A 17,204-nucleotide genomic window follows, 5' to 3' on the forward strand; every position below is an offset into this window, starting at 1 on the left:
ACAAGTGCAAAATATAAATAAAAGAATAAACACAGATTCATACAAAAATGATTTGAGTTTTGCTACATTTTCTTAATGAAAGAGCTTGAAATCCTAAAATGTTAGTCATACTACTATATATACTATTGAAATGTTCTGAACAAAACAAACTGAATTTATGGTCCAGATTAAAAACTAGTATTGGATTACATGATGAAAACGTTTTCGTTTTTTACAATCATTCCTTCGCTTTTGAAAAAACAATTTCCACAATGTTATCTCGGATTACCTTTCAACAACTGGCCCAAGAAGACTCACGGCTGTATTGGGTGAAAAGGATCTTCTACTCAATACTGAGCAAAGGGCCTGAAGAGTAATGGCCATGTGATATTTAGTATTTAATTTATAATAAATCTCTAAAGCTTGTGTTTTTTCCAAACACCATTGGGTGCCCTGTGTCTCAGAACAAGAACCATAAATATACATTTTAGCAAATAGTTGCAACATGACAATGTGAAAAACTGAAAGGTATCTGAATACGTCCCGGAGCTAGCACTTAATTGAGGATGGCTTGTGTGGGCAGCAGCAGCAGCAAAGAGGCCCAGACTTCCATCTCCAAAGACCTCTTCCGGTTCTCGTGTTCTGGCTCTTCTCCCGGTAATCTTCTCTTGACATGCAGGTCAAAGTTTGTGACAACAGGTGAGGAGAATGTATCAACCTGTAAATCAATACTTTTGCATTTTTGGGAGGTTGAGCAGTGAGATCCCCCTAGAGTTGGAACACATGCAATTGACCCAATATTTTTTAAAAACTGGTACTATTACCTCAGTTTCCCAATCCAGAGAAACCTCCAAGTATCCTGACTCTGCCCCGTGGGTGTGCATTTTGTCCTGGTATTTCTTTCCCATCAAAATTTTGGTTTTGGATTGGGTCTAATCTTGGAAATAGGTTTTTCAAAAGGTAATTTATACTGGGCATATAGGCAGTTATATTTTACTTGTAAATTTCTATTCTAATTTTTTTTTTGTATTGTGCATTCTATTATTTGCTGCTAGATAGGAAACAGAATTTTATTGTACAATACCATCCCAACAATTCTTTATTCTAGACAAAGTAGAGGTACAGTAATTATTTGATGCCAATAAAGCCCATTTAGTAAATAAATATGAATTAAAGTAACTTTTTTCCACATGAAATAACAAGTTTAATAACAAATTCAACTAATATACAGTGATGACAGGATTATAACACTAAATGTGACCTCAATAGATATCGTTCTTTACATTGCTAGTGGCCCACATTATGACGTTCGGTTCTATGCAGAGCACTGGTAATCTGGGTTTGGTAATCTTAAAAACATGCAGAATAAAATGGTCAAGGGCCCCAATGTGCCCCCAGTCCTGACATGTCTGATGTAATAATATATGTCAATTAATAAAAAATGGCAGATTTAACAGACTATCATTTCCCCTACGGTACAATCGCTAAAATCTCATTATGCACTTTAAAACAATGTATTCTTTGATACCAAAAATACAAACTTTTTTAAAATTGTTATTTCTAAGTAATATATTTCAAAAAAATTAATTTACACTTTTGTAAATCATATCCTCAAAAGTCTTTAAATAACGCATGTAATATTGTCTATATTGAGATTACTACAAATCATGAACAAATATGAATGAACTGCAACTGAACTGCAAGTTAAGCATCACCAATTGTTCTCAATGTGGAAACCCATTTTTCACTTAATTATTCTGCATTTGTAATCCCACTTTGAAGGTTCTTGTAATGGAAAAGAAAGACAAGTGAAGTAATAGTAAAAAAAGCAAAGTCTGGTTTAATTCAGTAAGACTGCTGGTGGCTTCGGGTGATTGCAAACTATATACATGAACACATCACAACAATTTTGATCTATAAACATCACAATGTCCATGTCCTTTGTCCCACAGGGATTATAAAAAGTCCAGGTTCGTATTCAGCACAGCCAAGTCCAAACTGTGTGGTGAATAAATAAGAACATGCTTAACATCTAAACGTGTGTATATACACACAAAACATTAAAGTATTTTAATTTAGTAGGCAAAATGTAAAAAAATAAAAAGGGCACCAATTATCTCAGTTCAGTTTCATTTAAAAGTTTCAAGCTTGAGGTTCGTTTCAACACAACTTTGGGGTGCATGTCCTGGAGCTGCTTAAGCACCTTGTGGGACGCTCCAAAGTAGGCCTTGTCTATGATTACTCTGACATTGCCAAGTGATTTTAAATCTTGAGGGTTTCGGAATAGAACACACGTGTCTTTGGTGAACAGACCTGGTACCCTTTTACAGACGTCAGTCAATGCCACCTTTGCAACCAAGGGTACCTCAGGTTTATTGGTCTGCTCCAAAAATTGGAGAAAAGACATTTCAAATCCCATGGGTTTAAATGAAGCCAAAGGAGTAGGTCCCGTTACCATTTCCGTTAAGGAAACAGAGGAGCAACTGGGCTGTTTGTGAGGATCCATCTGGTCATTGAGTGGGTGGGACATTTTCTTTTTCTTCTCATTAGTGCGTTTAATTTTCCTTGGGCGCCCACGTTTGCGTTTCACCACTTCTTGGACCTCATCCTCGACTTTGACTTCCACTGGTATTTGAATCTCGCTCGTAGAAGGGATCCTCCTTCGTAGTAGAGGTTTAGAGTATCCATCCACCATAGCACCGTCCTCTGAGGCCTCATCAGTTTGGTAGTCATTATCGGACATCTCTGAGCCATTTTCGGATTTCGACTCTTCATTGCGCTGAGGGCGGGACTTGAACTTTGGGGACTTTTTACAGAAAATGAAGCCACTTCTCTGCTGCTCCAGATATTTTTCTGACAGGCCATGACCCATGTAGTGTTTCAATATGCGCTTCTCAGATTTCATGACTGCCTCACAACCTTTAAGCATACAGGGGTACTGCAGGGCAAACGGTTTGTCACAAATTGCTGCCGCCTCCACTTTAGACTTCAGAGCAGGTTTCCCATAAGTTGTCCAGTGACTGACATCTTTCTTCCCCTTTTTAACATCACGCATCTTCTGTGGTAATTTTTTATTGGTTTCAATATTTTCCTTTCCGTTGCTCGTCTTTGTGATTTGAGGATGAAAGGAACTTGGATTCTTCTTTATCCCTTCATCTTTAATTATTTGGCTTTTGCCTTGGTAGAACTTGGGGTGAATCTTCATAACGTGTCTCAGCATGTTTGACTTCGTTGTATATCTACGGTCGCAGCCTTCAATCTCGCATTTGAAGGAGCCATTTAGGCTTTCATGGTTACGAATCTTGAAATCCTTATGCTGTTCTTTCACATGGGCAATATATGGCCAATAGGAAGAGAACGTTGCCTTGCAGGCAAGGTAGCCACATTCAAATTTTCCGTTCCTTATGGTGGAGAAGAAACGACTGACTCGTTCAACACCGAACTCGTGGAGTCGAGTATAATGCTGCAATAGGCTGGAACCATCTTGGAAAACTCTGGAGCAGTCCTTCACTTGACATCTCATTTCTGTTATTAGAGGCATATCAATCTCTAACCCTTCGTCATTTTCATCCTCCAGTTCCATCATCGCATCTGATGGGTCATTCTGCTCCTGCTCCTCATTGACCTCTAGGGCTGTCAGGGCAGACTGGTGAACAGCCTTGTAGTGCAGGATGAGATTTTGCTGGATAGTGAAAGCAGCCACACAACCCTGGTGAACACAGCGATAGGGTCTGTAAGGATTATTTGCATCATCATCTGAAATTGATCTTTTCTCCTTTGCCTTCTTTTTAAAAGGAACATTGGGTTTGTTGGTACATGAATTATCCGAGAGCCACGACTTTGGAGCTGGAGAATGAAAGGGAACAGTTGGAGGACGGGGACCAGAAACACTGGACAAATTATTTTCAAGCTGAGGTCTGCTTGTATACTGCTGCTGTATACTTGGAAGAAGTCTCTGTCGATTGGCCCAGAGTTCTGTAACAGGTCCACTCTGTGTCGAGTTAAATGTTGACATGGAAGTGTTTGAAGTAGTGGGATGTAAGGTTGCCAATCCATCAGAAGGGAAGCCGTCATTTAAACTATTGGGTTTATTCACGTCCATGCTGGAATGGGGCAAAATTGCACGTTGTTGGTGTTCTGGTTTTACTTCATTGTGAAAACTATTAGGTTCAGGTTTAATATTGGTTGAGTGTTCTGCATTGAGGGCTTTGGACAGGTTAACACTACTGACTAGTTGGCTTTGAAGTGCGACCAACTCTGCAGTTTTGGTATTCCTCCTTCTCGTATCCAACTCTGTGATTTCATTTGCAGATAACTTATGATAAGACTGGTAATGAACACGCAGATTGGAGTTTCGGGTGTAGGTTTTGCTACATTTGAGGCACTTAAAAGGAGCATAGAGTCCATTTTTCCTTTTAATTTCATTTATCATATCAAGTGTGTAGTTGTGGCTTTTTGAGAGGTGTTTCCAAAAAGATTCACCTGAAATAGTTCCAAAACTACAATTGCCATTGTTGCAAACAAATGGTTTCAGAGGAACAGGCTTCACAGGGGACTGTGACTTGTTTGCACCATGATCAAGATATTCTTGGTCATGACCAGCAGTTTTTCTGCAACTTGGACTGCCGTCAGTAAACTCTCTTAAAAGGTTGAGTCGCTCAAAAGCATTTTGAATTTCAGACATACATTGAAGCTGACTACTTGACAACTGGACTGGTTCTGTATCCGCATCCATTGAAACATTACCTGCAGGGCTTAGCAGTTCCTGCATGGGTGCTCTGGACTCCCTAAAAGCACTGAAACTCTCTGTGCCAAGCAGTTGTTCAAGGTTAACAGGAAAGGAACATGCTTTTTCTCGTGAGGTACAGCTGGTGTCATTAGATACCAGTTGTTTAAGAAGAGGATTGCTAGAGTTGCTCACAGAAATATGTTGGTTTGTGATATTAGCCTCTGTAGTGATTGCTGGAAAATCATTATCAACACAGGCCATTTGACCAAGAAAATTACTAGTAAAGCCATTTTCAGGGACAAATGGTGAGTTTGTGATTCCATTAGGGTCTTTGCTAACTGCTTCACAAGTCTTTTCATTTTGTGCAGTTTGACTGTGGAAAAAGCTGTTAGGAGTGCTCAATGATAAAAAGGGAAATTTGGGGTTACTATCAAGATCTGTGCTGCTTGCTGTGAGTGTGCTGTCATCACTTGACACTTGATTTAGGAAAGAATTGCACAAGTCATTTCTTGGGACGAATGATGTGTTGGGGCTTCTCTCTGGGATAGTTTTAATAGGCGTGCCAGCCTCCGAATCACAAGAGATTTGACTGACCAACAGACCACTGGACGTGCTCACAGGGGTAAAAGAAAAATTAGTGTCTGCAACATTAGTGTCTGGTAAACGGCTTCTTTGCTGAAAGGCTCCTGACAATATTTGCTCCCTAAGTCTCTCCCTAACATCTGGTTCTTCCGTTTTGATATGGCTTACCCCCTGGCTGCCCCATGTCATTGTTGGGCCAGCTTGACTATCTCTTAGCCCTGCTAGTTCCAAAGGATTTATAGCTGTTCCTGGTGTTTGACTTGCATTTCCAAAACCGCAAGTCTCACGTTGGGTCATCCTTGCTGATGCAATTTCTGCGTGATTAACAAAGGGACCGTCAGACATATTTCTTTCCGTTTTGGCTCGTGAGAGATGCATATCCGGAAATTCACCAGTAGTGAACGTTTTAACACTTTGCTGGCAGACAGTTTTGCTAAATAAACTGCTGTTACGCTTTGGCTGGATATTCTCTGTATGTTGGATGACTGAGTTTACGGGCAGGCGCTCAGACACACCATAAGAAACACTGGGCATTTGGAAGCATTGCTGTGTATTTGATGTGGGCAAAAAGGGATTGGCCATATTAGAATCCCTCATGATTTGTTTAAGAATGTCTTCAGTGGATTGACCTTTATCGCAGTCCGTCATCTTATCTGCTGAATCACTAACAGGAGTGAAAGGTTTTGGATCGATTGATCCTCTTGGTAGTAAAGGATCATTTTTGTTCTGATAAGATGAAGACGGAGCATATGATAAAGGATTCATTGGGGGCTCTGAATTGAGTAGGTCCAAAAACGACGACGGAAGGTCAGCATTGAGCTGTGATTCATCATAGGGTTTGCAGCTTGAACGCTTAGACAGGTGGCCACCAAGGGATTTTGTGCTGTTAAATTCCCTAAAGCATCTGCAACACAAAAATTTCCCATCCTTCAGTATGGCTGGCCACTTAGATCTTTTGCTCCTTTTAACTCGGTTATGATAATCAGGATCATTTTGGGGGCTGAAGGAGTCACTCATAAGTTGGTGAATTCCACCTTCATCCTTTTGAATCACAGATGGGATTCTGGGCTGGTGCTGATTTTGAGTTAACCCATTGTTACCTGGTCTTATTGCCGAATCTGAATCACTTTTCATCTGTGATGAACAAGGTGCAATGGGATTAGTTGGAGGCTGCAGAACGTTCACATTTCCTGAACCTGTTGCAGTGGAGGAAATGGCACTTGGTGCAAGAGTGCATGAGTTGGAATCAACTTGTAGTAAACCTTGAATGTTTGATGAATAGACCTGGGAAGTCTTTTCTATTTGATCATTTTGATTAACTGAGTTCCACTCTGCCCCATCTTCCACTTTGACATCTGCAGGGCCCACATTGGTATCAATTCTACACTGTGGAGGGACTGTGGGGCCTTTGATGGTGTTCATTAGCATTGATGTAGCCTGGTTATGAGACTGGTTGTATAGGGGTTGATTAGAATGACTACTGCTTGCTGCAAAATTACTGTAAGAAGGGGATTGGATGACATTCTGCCTCTGAACTCCTGGACCAAGCATGTTTCCTTGCTGGTTTAGAACTGAGCCAACTTGACCAGGAGACGGGATCGTTACCATGACAAAAGTCGTCTTGATTTTACTGCGACTGAGTTTCCACTGTTCATAGAAATCAGAATGACTTGATTTCATGTGTTTAATGACATTTTTGTGTGAGCTGTAATGTTTAAAACATGTTTGGAAAGCACAGTGAAATCTTTCTTTTTGCACTGTGACTGGTGCCGTACTACTGAAGGATGAGGACATTTGAGGTCGTATTGCAGCTTGTGTTTGGGCCGTTAGCAAGCCTGTTGGAGGCAATGTTTGGGACAAAGAAGGCTGTTGGGACCTCTGTGACGCGGCTGCTGCCCTTAAAACATTGCTATTGCACATAGTCACTGATGGAGCAGGAGATATTCTTCTAACGTTTGTATTGTAAACTGAAGGATTTGTGGCATTACTATTCATAAAGGTTTGTGGCTGGTTAGGTGAAGCAGATGTAAAATAGTTGTGCTGCATATTTGAATTTGTATGGCTTGGATGAGGGTGAACACTGGCTTGGGGGATCATTGCATAATTTGCTGAAGGACAGGCTGCAAATTCTCGGTGCACGCTCGTTTCAGAGGAATGGGAGTTTAAAGGCTGAATGACAGCGGAAAGAGAACCCTGCATCGGATTTGTAGTTACAGGATAATCTAGTAATTCTGGTTTGATATGATGACCAATGTTTGGGGCAAATTTCAGCAAAGACTCATCAGCATTTGGCAATTCTCTCCGTTCTTCAGCCATCTCAGTCTTTAAGTTATCTGGTTGAGGACGTGCAGTTAACATTTGTTTAATAAGCGAAGGACCAGGCTCTGGAGTTTGTAGGTCCTTCTTGGCGGAGGTGGTGTCACGCATGGTGTGCCTTAAAACGTGAACTTCAAGCTGCTGCTGCGAATGAAAGACCTTGCCACAATCTGCTACATTGCAAGTAAAGGTCTTATAATGGCAAGCTTCATGATTGTATAATTTGAAGGCCTCGTTAAAAACTTTCCCACATTTGGGGAACATACATTTGGCCTTGAAAACGGTGTGAATTTTTCTATGAGCGTAAAGTTCATTGTTGGACTCAAAACTAGCCTTGCAGTTGAGCTGTATGCAGATGTAAGGCTTCACCCCACAGTGGACTTGTAAGTGGTCGTTAAGATGCGTGACGTTGATGAAATGTCGACGGCAATATTGGCACACAACCTTTTTCTTGTGCATTTCCAAAAAAGAGGACGCCTCTTCATCATTCACATGGGTTTTGACATGAGCAATGAGGTTTTTGAAAAACTTAAAACTCCTTTTGCAGTCTCCCACTGGACAAACATTTATCTCGTTAATGTCCATTTTGTAGCGTTGGGGCTGAAGCAATGTGTCCATTTTTTGTGAACCTCCATTTTCATGGTAGTTACTTTCAGACTTGAAGTTTGAAGAAGCTGTAACAGATTTTGTTAGCGAAGGCTTTGTTAATTTTTTGTGGGCCTTGACAGCACCAAGCCGTTCCTTGCAGGACGCTTTGACATGGGAAGTTACATGGGGAAGCAGTGTCTCTTTTGAGGGAAAGGTTTGCGCACATATTGGACATGTGTATTCTCCCCCAATGACATGAGTTTGAGCGTGGCGTACAATCCTGTGGCCGAGAAACTCCTTGTCACATAGGACACAGTATTGCATGTAAGCTTGCCAGTTTCTGAAGCGGGCAGATATGAAACCTTTTTCCCTCAGTTTCTTCATTTCACGTTTCTTTTCTTTACCATCCGTTACATCATTCAGGTCATAGGTTCCACTGACCATATTTTCCATAGCTTCTTTCATGTCACCATAGCTGGAAAACTCAACCTCCTCTTCCTCAGGTTCGTCATTGAGCAAGTCAATTGAGGAAACTATAGATGCCTCTTCACCCATTAGCGCTAGACACTGGCGCTTAAGGGTTTTCCAGTCCCAAAATTCTGGATCAAAAGGCCATTGAGTTTTAAAGACCAAAAGGAGTTCACACCGAAGAGAGTTTGGGACAGGCATGTTTTCCTCATCCAGTTTTGCATCTGGTTCATTGTAGAGGGTTTCAACAGCATAATAAGAATCCACTGTCGGCTCCAGTAAAAACTCTGTGAGCTGACAGGCTCGCTTGACTTCCAAGTCAGTGGGTAGCAAACAAGAAATGGTTTTACAAACTGTAGCCTTCGTGTTGCCATCAATTGATTCCATCTGCAGCGCTCTAATGCACATTTCAATGCAAACTGGTAGTCCAACACTCTCCATCTAAAAAACAAAAAAGAAATGAACAAAATTAAATCATTTATCTAACCTGGATTGACAGTTTAGTATAGAATTTAAAATCTCAATTACTGACCTCTGACTGGACAACTTTGATGAGGAAAAGAATGTGGAACACGGATTTAGTAAGTAAAGACATCTGGCGGCATTTTTCCAGGAACGATTGTTCTGACGGCACAAGTCGTTTCAGCAGTTTACTCCAAAACAGAGTGAGCTCCCTAGAAGAGACAAATTGTATCACCACGAAGTCAAAAATACAAGATCTGAGTATCCTTTTCCCGATTTAAATGTACGCTGTTCTTAGCAGGCAATATCGGGAATTCTTAGGAAATGAGGGGTAATGTATCAAACAAAAACTCTAAAAGGTTTGACAAGTTGATCAGTTGAGCTGGCTCTAAAGTTGTGTGCAAGCTGGACCCTTAGGTGACAGTTGCAGAGAGATGATCCTTAAATAAACGACTAGGGGTGTAAGTAAATATCTATACAATATTCCCCCTCCCCGATAATGTATCGATATTCAATAGCACTGTATCGATATTTAAAAAAAAAAAATGTTTGCGCTGACATCACACGCCTGCTAACAACAGAGCCAACAGGGACAACAGCAGGGTCTCTGCTGCAGTGTGACGATGTTTGGAGGAGAAATCCTTCCACAGGATTCAACATCACTAACTTTATCAAGTGTCTGGAGAAGCATCACGAATAAGAACATGAGAGATCGAAACAAGAAAGATAAAAAAAAAACAAGCAGTTAACTTTGTTATTTTTGACTTTCATGCAGTTGACTGAAAGTTTCTTTGTTTCTACAGAACAGCAAATGTTCTTGTTAGTGTTAAATTAACACTTCCAAAGATAAAGTCAATATTAACTTAATGTTGACTTCATCACTGGAATCTGCCTCAATCCAACAAATAGTGAGTTTGTGTTTAATACTGGTTGAATAAAGGCTGAGTGCAGTTCCTTGCATGTGATGTCATCACACGGACGCTCAATTAGATTGAAATGTCACATACTTCAGGGCCATGACACAAAGAAATTGAGTTTTGTTTAATCATAACACCGTTAAACGGTTTCCTAACTTACTTGTAAATCATGCATTTGTTTTACAAAAAAATAATAACCAAAATAACTTTGAATTGGAAAATAAGTAAAAGTAAAACATTGTTTCAAATGTTATATATATATTAAACCTCAGCTTTTAAAGCTGATGTTTGGGCTCATTTTGGCATTAAAACGGAGTTTAAAGTTAAGAAATTAAACACAATACTGATATTGCATGTTGCTCCAGTTTGTTAACGTACTTCATTGTTAATATAAGTTTTCATTTCTTGATATTTTGTAAAGCACTTCCCTACAAAAACTTTCACATTTAATTAGAGAAAGTATTTGCCCTTTGTTCTAGCCAGAAAAAGTGTTAAAGTGTTGTTTGTTAAAGAAACAATACATCGTTGTCCCTACAGTATCAAAAAACATTGCAATATATTGTATCGTGATACGTATTGTATCGCCAGATTCTGCCAATACACAGCCCTACAATGGCTGTAATAGAGGATGCCAGCAACCTGCACACACTGTCATCAGTGCACAGACAAGCTGGGTGAGTTGAAGGCTGTTCATCCCAAAGCAACGCCAAACAGATTCAAGCAGCTTAATCCCTGATGCCGTCAAATTGTAAAACTTCACTTTCAGAGGAGGGACAACTGGTGATGGAGGAGATAACAAACTAAGTGTTTCCTGTTAACAATTTAAACAATTCATGATGCTACTGCCTGAATTATAATAGAAAGCTCTTCACCTTTTACAAAAGAGCATCAAAATTAACAGATGGCAGAAAAACTAAATTCCATCTTTTTCAATAGATTCAAATTCCGTCACAGTATTTAAAAATAAAATATTTTACTGTAAAATCAAGAAATAAACAAATTCACTTAATAACTTACCAAGCACAGTATGCATCTCCTTGGAGAAGCTGTCTTGTGAGGAAAGCGGAGCACAAACTTAAAGCTGAGGCTTCATCTCCTTCGGACTCCAGGTTGCAGATCATCTCCAATGCATTCTGACAATCCTCTTTTTCGATCTGTGCAAAAAGTTTAATTTAATCTTTCATGCGAATTTGAACAATAACACATCATTATAACTTTACATGAGCGATCAAATCCTGTCATTTAATTTATTTATGCACTTATATAAAGTGTGGGTGAAGTGGTAAACACAACCTTAAACCAAATAATTCAGTTACTTCAAATGGATGTTACGGATTATATACTGCTAAAAAAAAACAACCTTCGACTAAAGACACATAGGTGTAAGGTGTGTGACCGCAGACCTTTACTACCTGATGTTTAGACGTTCTTAAAATTAATAATAAACGGAGGAGTTCAGTTGACTTCCATGACTTGACACTTCTGGATCCGTTTGATTTATTTAAGATTATTAAACATTTGCTGATAGAAATGACGTGTCAGGACATATCATTTGTTAATAATCAAACCCTCAAAAGATACTGTAAGCCTTAGAAGGAGGCGGACTGTATGGAACATTATAATAAACTGGAATGGAGCATGATCATCTCTACTCTCCACCAGAAACAGATCTTCTGATTTTTATTTTTTCAATCGATAACATAAGTTTATAAACGTTACACAATACTTTAAAGAAACTTAATACGCATGAAAGTTCGAGTGTCTCTCTTTCTTCAGTGGTGAGCCAATTATCATTGGGCTGCCTCCACTGCATACCCGTCATTAAATTCCAATTAAATATCACACAGAAGGTCATGAGAACCCCCTTCATTCATTGCAACTGCTAAGTTTTTCTACATACCTAGGCCTGTATGAGGGTTACTTTAGCACAGAAGATGTTTATTTTGTCTGACTTTTTGCTTTTTTATTTGCTAGTGAAGCGATGGGTGACAGCTGTATGATAATTAACTCTGATGAGAAAACAATTGACTGGGTTATTGTGAAGTTGTTTTTTTTTCGCAGCATACATTTATATACAGTCCCCTTCATTAAAATAGTATCAAAGAAGTATGAACAGATATTGCCAGAGCAGATAAAAAAAAAAAATAGACTGCCACGGCATTTGTGTTTTTGCATATGCATTTCGGGAAGCCATGGGAGGTCGTTCACCTAGCCTAAAGAAGCAATTGCTTGTGCATTTGTTTTTTTAAAAGGAAAGCATGTGCAACTGTCTAAGATGCAAATTCCTACATAGCATTGTTGTACCTCTTCCATCAAGCCTTCCTGGTCAGTGGTAGAACAGAGGGCCACGAGGTACAATGATTTAAAGTGAGTCCTTTCTTGAAATGCTGGACAATCCGCACACGTCTTTGCAAGCAGTGCAGCTTTATCCATCTTTAAATGCTTCATCAGCTGCTTGACTCTCATCTGGAGCAACACTGGTCCCTCCTGCCGAAGGAACTCCTCCACTGTGGAAGATCAGAAAAGTTCTTAATCTTTAAAAAGCTGTAAAGATTTACACCACATTTTTCATCCATTTTTAATTTACTTACACAAGATATTATATGAATGTCTAAGTGTAATAGGGGTGAAGTTAGCTATACAAGCATGTCATGGTGATGGATTAGCAGGCAAGGGGTTTCCATGGACAATGATGCTTTCTAACAATATTGTGATTGATAGTGGCAGTGTAACGGAGGCGGAGGAGAAGTTGGAGAGGTGGAGATAAGACTAGGAGAAGGAGAAGATGGAGGGACCAGCTAAGACAAAAAAAACCCACTAACACTAATTTAAAGTCATGGATATGGGATGAGAGAGACATTTTTGCCAGCTTTTAGACATTAAATTTGAAGTAACCAAAAGTTTAAAAGGGAGGACAATGCAAGGATAAAATACTCACAACAGCTCTGTAAACAATTTTAAAATGATGCTGCATACAGCAGGTGCAAGTTCATCTAGGTCAAGGTTTTCCTGAAAATTCCAAAAAGAGCCAACTAGAGAGTTTTGGAAAGCCATGTCATCTCTTGTTCAAGATGCAATAAATCGAATCATGTGGGTGTTGCAGACCATCCAGGCCAGTACTAAGCTTCATTTTAACTTTACGCTGTACTGGTGGCATATCTACCATGTCTTTAACCTCACTCGAAAAGCGCTATATAAATAAATATTACTTACTTACATGGGCTACTATTTTGCCTTGGTGGTGGTTAATGTCACTGTTTTTCAAGCTACAAAGGATGTACACTGTAGGTGGATGGGCCAAATAAGTTTACAGTGCATCCGACAGATATGGAAGTGTCATCATTCCTGAAAATTCAAATTGCTGGCATGTATATTGACACTGAAATGAATGTGAGCCATCAGAACCATCATGCAAGGAGAGGCTACAATGAGGAGTAACAGAAGAAGATTCTTTTGAAAATTCCTAATGTCCTTATGTGTAGTTTAAAACTGTTGGCGTCACTGAACAGTAAAGAAGCCATTGCCATTAAATTGTCTTCCTTTATAATATCTATATTTCGATTTATTATTATGACCCATTTCAACCAAATATGATACAAGGGTTGATTGTTTCGATTAAATTATTTTGATTTTAGGTTAGGTCGAACTTTATTGATCCCTCAGGAAAATTGTTTTTCCAATTAGCCACAGCAAATACAGCAATTTTCATAAAAAATAAATAAAAATAAAATAAGAACAAGAACAAAGAGATATAAAGAAAAAGAACAAGATGATACAATCCAAGTCTAAAGATAAAGATAAAGAACATAGATCAAAGAAAAATAACAAAGACAAAGGATACAAAGATTAACATAGAACAGAACATCATGATACTTTTACTCCACTCCTGCCCCCAAAACTCAGAATTGTACAATTTAATAGCCCGAGGAATGAATGAGTCCTTGAATTTATTTGTTTTGCATCTCGGAAGGAGCGCGTGCACTCATTCTGGTTCTCTGCTCACTGATGACAGTGTTGAGAGGATGACTGTCTTCATCCATGATGGACAGTAGTTTTTCCAGAGATCTCCTCTCAGATTTTCCTCTTCATCTTGATTTCAAATAAATACATAAGCTAAAAACATGCGTTTAATAAAGTATTTAAAATCCCTCAAATTAAAACACTGTTCTGAGCCTTACCTTCTTCATGCGATGGCCTCTCATTAGACAAGATGCCTTGTAGAACTGTGTTGGTCCACACTCCGTCATACTGCCCCAGTAACGAGAGAATGCCAAGCTGACCAATTCCATTCTCCTGCAGTTTAATGTGGGCAGTCTGAAGGAGCAGAATAGTGGCATTATCATTAATCATTATTCTTTCAATTAAAAGAGAGAAGAGTGAAACAAGTATAATGAGACCTTTTACCTTAACAGACTGTTGGACATATTTCCAAACGTCTTCAGGAATAGCATCTTCTTTCAAGGTGAGAAGTAGTTCTACAAAACTCCTGTATGTCAAACAAGTGAAACACAACCAACAAAGATATTTTAAACCCTGTTGACGTTTAATTTGATAAATAAATAGAATGAATAATAAGTACACTCACAGCGAGAGCCTCTCAATAACAAGTGGAGCATTTTCACACTGAAGGGAAAGATAGCAGGAAGCCTGGGTGTAACTCAGGAGGGCAACAACATACACTTCCAGTAGTGGCAGTGGCTCTTCATCTGCATTCCAGCGGCCTGCATACTCCACAAATATCTGCAGAGAAAAAACAGTCCTTCAGATAATGAGTAATAGTGATGATTCAAACAACACATCTTGTCAATGTGAAAATGAACTGCGCCGATTTGCTAGCGAAAGCTAGCACCCAACCAATCAGATTGACCATTGAGCCTGAAGAAGACGAAAGACTGAACGCGTGAACCCTCCTCTTGTCGTCTGACTAGGACGCCGACTCCTGACTGGGGGAGACACACCACAGGTATCAGTGCGCCAACCACACAGTACTGCTCGACGGCGCCAGATGCCCGATAATCGTCGCATTGTATCAAGGCCTTTAGGCTTGACCCTGTGCTTATGAGGGCAGGGTAAATTTTCCTGTCATCGATTGAGTATATTTCAGCACCACAGCGGGGGACAGCTCCTCAAAAGAGCATCTTACGAAGCCTCTTTGGCTTGATCTTAAGATTCTCCTAAGAAGGCAGTCAAGAATGCATCTGATAAACAACCGTATCCTAGCGCTCCTTCTCAGTTTAAATCTTTTTAAGAGCCTTCAAACAATGCGAGCCAGGAGAGTTGGGTTTTCACGTTAGTTTTTCTTCAATGCAAAAAGAAGAAAAAAGCTTGCAGAGGAGGAAGGCAGATGGTGCAAACTTGACTGTATTTTCTGGTAGGCAGTTTATTTTGTTATGTAGAAGTTTAACAAGCTCTGTTTAAAGGAGAAAAAAAAATAATGAAAAAGAAAATCGTATTTCACATCATATTTTGGGTTCGACCACAAACTCTAGTTCTGCTACATACATTTTAAAATTGTATTTTCATTCCCATAAACTATAGTATTATTTATAAATCAAAGCACCCTTGGATTGTGGGGTAACATGGACGACATAACAGAGAACATGTGTGAAAAAAAAAGAATCAACCACTCATAAAAAGGTAAATTGAGACTTCATGCCAAGGTATATGTAAAATATCAGAAGCACAACTAAAATGCATGATAGCTATAGGCAATGGTTGAGCTTGATATTATTTTTTACAATACAGGATAACACATATTTAAGGCAGAGTTCTCCTGGGCAACTAAATTCACCAATAACTACAAACATTGCATCAAATATTTTGTAGAAAAAATAAATATAGACAGTGATTTTCCAGGGTAATCAAGGCATCTTCGTTGCTAAAAAGGAATTTAAAGTATCAACAATGCTCATACGATATATGCTGCACTGATATAGGTGGTGCAGGTTTCACTTTTTGGTACAACTGAAATTAAAGTAGGATGGAGGTTCATATCTAAAAATGGTTTTATATAAACACTACAGAAGGCAAAGCAAACACTAAATCCATGAGCACTGCTGGCAAGCACAAATGTTCTCAAATTTAAACTGAATTTTCCAAAATCATAGGCTAACAATAAGTGGCCTTGCATGCATGTGTGTGCATGTTATTTCGTGGCTACACAGGAGTGGCAGTTTTAGTATTTATTTGATCAAATTCCAGTGTCAAATCTAGTGATAAGTTATTGTTCAACTAAACCAGTGTGTTTTAATAAGTGCACTAACCCAGCAGTGTGTTTTGGAAACACATGAAACGTTCAATTAAATTAGAATCAATTTACAAAATGACTGACTGCCTCAGAGGGCAAAGACAATGAAACTCATGATGTTAACACAGATACGCCCTGCGACTTCACCATTCTGACGTTTCCATCTGCCATCGAAGCTACAGACGATCTATGTGTCCTGGGAGGATAAACGTTCTCACACGATCTGATGTTAACAAACCATATTGATGCGTTTGTGCTCCACTGTTGTGAACACCGTCGTGTCCGCCCAGCACGTAGGCCTGACGGACGCAAACATGTACTGGGAAAGCGTTTTTACTATGCATTTAATCTTGTTCTTACGTTTCAAAAACACGCGTCCCTGTCTAAAAGTTCAGTTGCTTTGTCTTTTTCATTTATTATGGGGGAAATAGAGAGAAGAGATCCAATAAACAGGAACTACTATCACATGCGCGCGCACGCAAATATACAACGCTAGGAGCAGCTCGTACGTTAACTCCGAGTTTTTATTGTTTGTTCTTAATGCAGCTCGAATAGAAAGACGAACCATATGTGCGACACAAGACAACAACATCTAAAATGTGTTCGCTCGGAAAGCCATGTTAGCTTGTGCAGACCTCAGACTCTTGGTTAGCGTGTGCTACATTTCTGTGTGCAAAGGAGCAAAAAAACAACTCACCCTACACAACTCCTGGCAATACTCGGTTGAGGATTGGTCTGGCGACTCTTCGCTGTTTTTAACCAGTATTTCCTGCAGTTCTGTAAGACGTAGCTGGAGTGTAGGTATCGCTTCACTGTGGCTGTTCTCAGGACTGCGGTCCTGCTCGGCCTCCTCGTCCGCCATCTTCACACACAGCTCCGGCGCGTCCACAGCACGCACAGCTACGTACGCGCTCCC

The 17,204-nt window shown here is 39.6% G+C and overlaps 1 protein-coding gene across 1 annotated transcript; it reads right to left on the reverse strand.

The window, feature by feature from the left end:
• Nucleotides 1-1,793: 1,793 nt before the first annotated feature.
• znf292b (zinc finger protein 292b) lies at nucleotides 1,794-17,204 on the reverse strand. The gene is made up of 8 exons (XM_087812380.1): nucleotides 16,986-17,204; nucleotides 14,627-14,781; nucleotides 14,446-14,527; nucleotides 14,220-14,355; nucleotides 12,346-12,548; nucleotides 11,059-11,195; nucleotides 9,195-9,336; nucleotides 1,794-9,103 (listed from the first exon to the last, which is right to left on the reverse strand). Exons 1-8 carry the CDS (start codon nucleotides 17,148-17,150, stop codon nucleotides 2,093-2,095), a joined length of 8,031 nt encoding a protein of 2,676 aa, XP_087668506.1. The 5' UTR covers nucleotides 17,151-17,204; the 3' UTR covers nucleotides 1,794-2,092.

Source organism: Callionymus lyra, chromosome 17 (genome assembly GCF_982586985.1).
Source record: "Callionymus lyra chromosome 17, fCalLyr1.hap1.1, whole genome shotgun sequence".
NCBI lineage: Eukaryota > Metazoa > Chordata > Actinopteri > Syngnathiformes > Callionymidae > Callionymus > Callionymus lyra.

Excerpts from the sequence above, each read along its gene's own strand:
- znf292b (XM_087812380.1), bottom strand. The coding sequence starts at position 17,150 with ATGGCGGACGAGGAGGCCGAGCAGGACCGCAGTCCTGAGAACAGCCAC. Across the intron at positions 11,196-12,345 it reads AGGAAGGCTTGATGGAAGAG|ATCGAAAAAGAGGATTGTCA; the intron begins GTACAACAATGC and ends CTTTTTGCACAG. Across the intron at positions 9,337-11,058 it reads GGAGATGCATACTGTGCTTG|GGAGCTCACTCTGTTTTGGA; the intron begins GTAAGTTATTAA and ends TGTCTCTTCTAG.